General features: G+C 34.4%; 1 protein-coding gene across 1 annotated transcript in view; it reads left to right on the forward strand.

Moving 5' to 3' along the window:
* Positions 1-2,082, forward strand: part of LOC117109103 (plexin-B-like) — a 38,814-nt gene extending 36,732 nt beyond the window's left edge. Inside the window, exon 17 of the mRNA XM_033251348.1 lies at positions 2,041-2,082. Within this exon, the coding sequence (XP_033107239.1) occupies positions 2,041-2,082 (42 nt within the window). The remainder of the gene's footprint in view (positions 1-2,040) is intronic.
* Positions 2,083-5,132: the final 3,050 nt, after the last annotated feature.

Consider the following 5,132-nt stretch of genomic DNA (forward strand, 5'->3'; position numbering starts at 1 on the left):
TTCTTTACTGAACTTTTGTTTGCTTGGAATTTGCATTTTGTTTATCAAGAATGAAGTAAATGGGTAAGTTGAATACATTGTTGCATTCCATCATTGTGAGAAAGAGTTTGTTTATATTTTTATCCCTCATTGAAAATTGGTTTTAATTTAATAATTAATTTTTAAATTAATTTGATTTTATTAGATCAACCACGTTTTTTTGTATTGCACAATTTTTTTTCTTTCAAACAAGTTAAGGTCAAAATAGCAAAATGTTGAACATTAATACAAGCACATTTTAGTCGATCCCTGATTGATTTAGATATCACGACACAAGTATAAACATCAATAATATAGCAATTATTCAGCGCAGATTAGGTTAACAGACTGTTGATTTTGCAGAATCACACATGTATACCAATTTGTATAACCAATTTCAATTGCTCATAGCCAGGCAATTTTTGAGGTTATTAAAGCTAAAATGATAATTGATATAAATAAATTCATTGAATAATTTAATTACTTTACTGGCCAGAAATTTTTGTAAATTATGAAATGTTTAATTGATATGACTTGGACGTGTAAAGAGGAAGAAATTCTTCGATTATAAATTGTGATGATAACCGTTCACTTACTAATTGCACCACTCGTAAACGCACTTCAAAATTCGAGAACATTGAATTTCATTTACTTATTCCCAAATTTGAATTATCGTGTAAACATGGAATTATACTGAAATCTTGAAATTGATACGAATATTGAATTTAAATATTGAGAACTTGAAATTATATTGTGTGAATGCTCAGCGTAATGATTTAAGTACAAATTATATTGACATGTTGTCTAATGATTTAAATCGAGTTTATAATTTTATGATGAGGAATACAACAAATTTGTTTATGATTTAAATATAATGAAGTGATTAATGAATTATTGAATAATCCAAGCTTATATTGCAACACTAAATAAACAAGCTTATTACTTGTTGAGTTGTTAATGCTTAACTTAATTGTTTAATGAAAAAGATATGTAATATGAGGATAAATTCGTCAGTTTAAATGAATACTTAATATAAATACATATGGGTACAAATAATCCAAATTTACATAATTTTACTTGTAATGAAATGCTTAGGATAAATGTATGACAAAGGTATACTAATAAATGATTATGAAATATGCGATGACATTAAACGATAACGAGTTAAAGTGCATATGTGTATTGCTAGTAAACACGAATAGATGAATTCCAGTCTACGTGTAATAGAAGCAATTGATTTTTTAGAAAATAAGTAAGTAAATAATGTTTAGTTAAATAACAGTTAATTTAAGTTCCTCCTCATAAAGTTACATACGTCGAATATGGAAAGACTAGACGTTTAAATAAAATCTAATGTTAAATCGATGACTAAGACACATGCAAAAAACTATATTAGATTGATTAACCTTGAAAATCAAAAATGTTATTCATTTGTATTTTTTAAGAAAAGAATGGAGAGAAAGAGAGAGTGAATATGAGTAAATGATGGAAATTGGCACGTATTCATCTTGCACCACTTGTATTATGTGCTATGATTTTTTATGTTTAACGATTTAATTTTTTTTAAATGAATTGTTATATTGCTTTATGCCTACTACACATTGTAGTTCATTTTACCTTATGTTATGATGTTAAAAAAAAAATGAATTGAAAGGGATGTAATGTAGTATTAAGGTTCAATGGTTTTAACTTGCATAACCATTGGAATTGATACCCTTCACCTGATAAATGCCTTAAATTTGTTTGACAGTTTTAATGGTCAACTTGAGTATACAGATAATCTAATTGTTACCTGCACAGAAAAGTAGGCCCCTATTAAATTTTAACATCCAAGGACCTGTGGAAAGTCACATGACCTGGTTGAGGTTGGGCCTCTGGCATTGAGCTCATCATCATTAAAGTGCTTGATACAGAGTAACCAACATCTAACTGAGGTCTATGTGAATTCTTTTACAGGTAAGTACCCTAATATGTTTTCTTTTATAACTTTTTAGTATTTAAATCATTTACATTATATTTTAGATAGATGCTGAGATAAGTGTGTATCTCAATGAATTAAACTAGAGATAATTAAAGATGAAAACGTTATAGTTACAGTTCACTGTTAAATCATGGTTGAATACTGTACTAGATAGACTATTATAGAAATTATGATAGATGATTGCTTATTATGATCCATCTAAGCTTTAGATTAAAGTTAACATAACTGTTATATGTTCACTATGCTATGAATAAGTAATTAAAACTTGTCATTATTGTGATGAATAAACTGTAGGTTCAATAGAATACAGTAGGCCCAATAGAACCCTATACAGTGCACTGCATTTAGGTTAGTGACCTTCCCACTAATTGGTAAGGTATGCAGGGCTGTGCTACTGAAACTGGGCTGTTGCTATGACAACGAACGATACAGAGCAAGTTAAGTAGATTACAGAGAGTAATTTATAACTCTGTTTTCCCTAATGTGTAACAAGAATAGCAACTGTATTAACAGGGTAGAGTATTGTATATTCAGTATTGTACTTTATTTTAGGCTTTAAACAATTCTCTATAGTAAAATATAAAGTGGTATTTTTCCTCATATGATGATTTAATGTTTTAATGTCATTTTAGTTAATTTAGTAAAAGTAATGTTGGGTAAAGGATCAGATAAATTGATTTATTAGTTAATTTCTTTTATGTTTTAACACTTGTCATTATGATTTTGAATGTGTTAAGATGATCATTAAAGTGCTTGATACAGAGTAACCAACATCTAACTGAGGTCTATGTGAATTCTTTCACAGTCGGCATATCCTGGAAACACCCGTAAAATCTGGCGATCCTGCCAGGACATTGCTGACGTAAAGATGACCATGGACCTCCAAGCACTAGAAAGGGAAGTTAAAGACTGCCTATATAAGTTAACTCTGCCTCAACTGAAAGAGGTAGCTGGAGAAATTAAGCAAGATGCCGGAATTGCCAATAAACCAATCCGTGCAGTACTTAAACACATTTTAAGGTACTTGGAGAGTGAAGAGGTGGAGGCTCTTGAAGATGGTGGTAAAAGCATCCTGCTGGTGGTGAAAGCAAAAATTCAAGAGTTTATGGCATCTCCAACAAGTTCAACTGAAACCACACAATCACTGCCGTCATCCCTTGAGATGTTTAAAAGGGAATTGAAAATAAAGGGACAGATTGGGTCTCCGGGACAGACTGACAAACTGTCCTACTTAAGCATTATGAGACAGATAGAAGATGGTCTCACCCGTGGTTACAACCGTAGTGCCATCTTAAATGCTGTAACTATGGCTGTAACAAGTGGAACTCCACTCCGAGGCTATCTAGAAAGTCGGCCGGAAATGAGCCTAGCTCAACTCAGACGAGTCTTGCGTTCCCATTTTAAAGAAGGTGATGCACTGGACTCCTACCAACAACTGTCTTCCGCTTGCCAACAGCCTGGTGAGTTGGCTCAAGAGTTTGTTTTCAGGGCTATGAACCTCCGTCAAAAAGTGAGATTCTCATCCAATGAGGAAGGAGCACCGCTGATGTACGACGATCAGTTTTTGCGAAGTACGTTCCTCCAGACACTACAGACAGGTCTTAAAGGAAACTTACGCAGTGAGATGAGGGAGCACCTTCAGGAACCCGGTATCTCAGATGAAGACCTGCTTGAGAGGCTTGCCCGAGTAGAAAATCTTGAGGAGAAACGGAAACAGAAACAATGTACATCAAGCACTGTAAAAGTTGCCAGTGCAACTGTTAGCCATACATCGTCAACCAGCGATGAAATCAAACTGCTGGTTGAAGGACTGAAGACCCTCCAGGCAAGTGTTTCCGTTTTGCAGGGAGTTGTACGACACTCAAACAAAGGTGGGCGCAACTCAAGAGGAAGGGGATGTAGCAGTTGCAAGCAGAATGGTAGAGGAGATGATTGTAGGCATTGTTACAAGTGTGGAGGTGACAACCACTTCGCTAGGGCTTGCACCACCAACCAGGGAAACGGGCCCCGATCATCCCAGCGGGACTTGGAATGATCGCAGATAAACCAAACACGTCCCTTAATTCCAAGAAGCAGGAGATAGAGGTGGCCAAAGGTGATTCCTTGGATCGAGGCCAGTCTGGGGTCGATCACTCTAAAGAGAGTTGCAGTAACCAGTCAAAGATAGATCCAGAAAGGCAGCATCAAATTAGCCACCTCACACCTGGGCAACACCAACGAATAGTCAACCTCATAGGTAGACGATGCACTGTCAGATGCAAATTAAACGAGAAAATTGAAGAGGTTCTATGGGACACAGGTTCTCAAGTATCGATAGTGTCTCAGACATGGTGGAAGACAAGTTGCCAAGATGAACCACTGAGGAATTTAAGGGAAATTCTGCCACAAGATCTCAAACTTACTGCTGCCAATGGTACTAATATACCCTATATAGGATGGCTTACTCTGAAATTTCAACTTTTATCTACCAACAATCAATCAACATTTTCTACATTAGTACCAGTCTTAGTAACAGCTGATGAACTTCAACAACCAATCATTGGCTATAATGTAATCAAAGAAATTGTACAAATTGATTTCCAAAATGTAATCACATCAAAGCTACGAAGTTAATTTCAACGATACGCAATTCCGATCCTACCGACTTTTGCAATGTACATTCAGGAAATTTGGTACATGAGGTCCCAGCGAAGCAGACGATATTTATAAAAGTTAGAGCCATAACTGGTCCCATCCAAAAAAAGATGATGGTGATATTTATAAAAGTTTGCAGTGTACTAAAAGGAACTGTGTTATATACTACTCATTAAAAGTCAACAGCAACTAAAAGATATTTAACAATACCCTCTTATTATTATCTAGACTTAAATGATGCATTCCTACTATTAGGTGTAAGAGTGCCAAGTTTGAAAATAATACATTCCTCTAATTTTTTACAAGTTATTTCTGAACTGTTTTAAATCTTAATGGCGGTGACTATTATATCAGAATGTGTATAGTTATCAGAGAAATGAGCAGCATTCGCCCTGATAACAAAAGATTTGCAGGATCGAATCTTTCAAGAAATAATTTTTTTTTTATACAACTGAATAAATGGAACTTTTCGGTGAAGGGCTATGCTTTATTCTTGTTC

Source organism: Anneissia japonica, unplaced genomic scaffold (assembly GCF_011630105.1).
Source record: "Anneissia japonica isolate Jap-2015-1 unplaced genomic scaffold, ASM1163010v1 scaffold3279_len158616_cov144, whole genome shotgun sequence".
NCBI lineage: Eukaryota > Metazoa > Echinodermata > Crinoidea > Comatulida > Comatulidae > Anneissia > Anneissia japonica.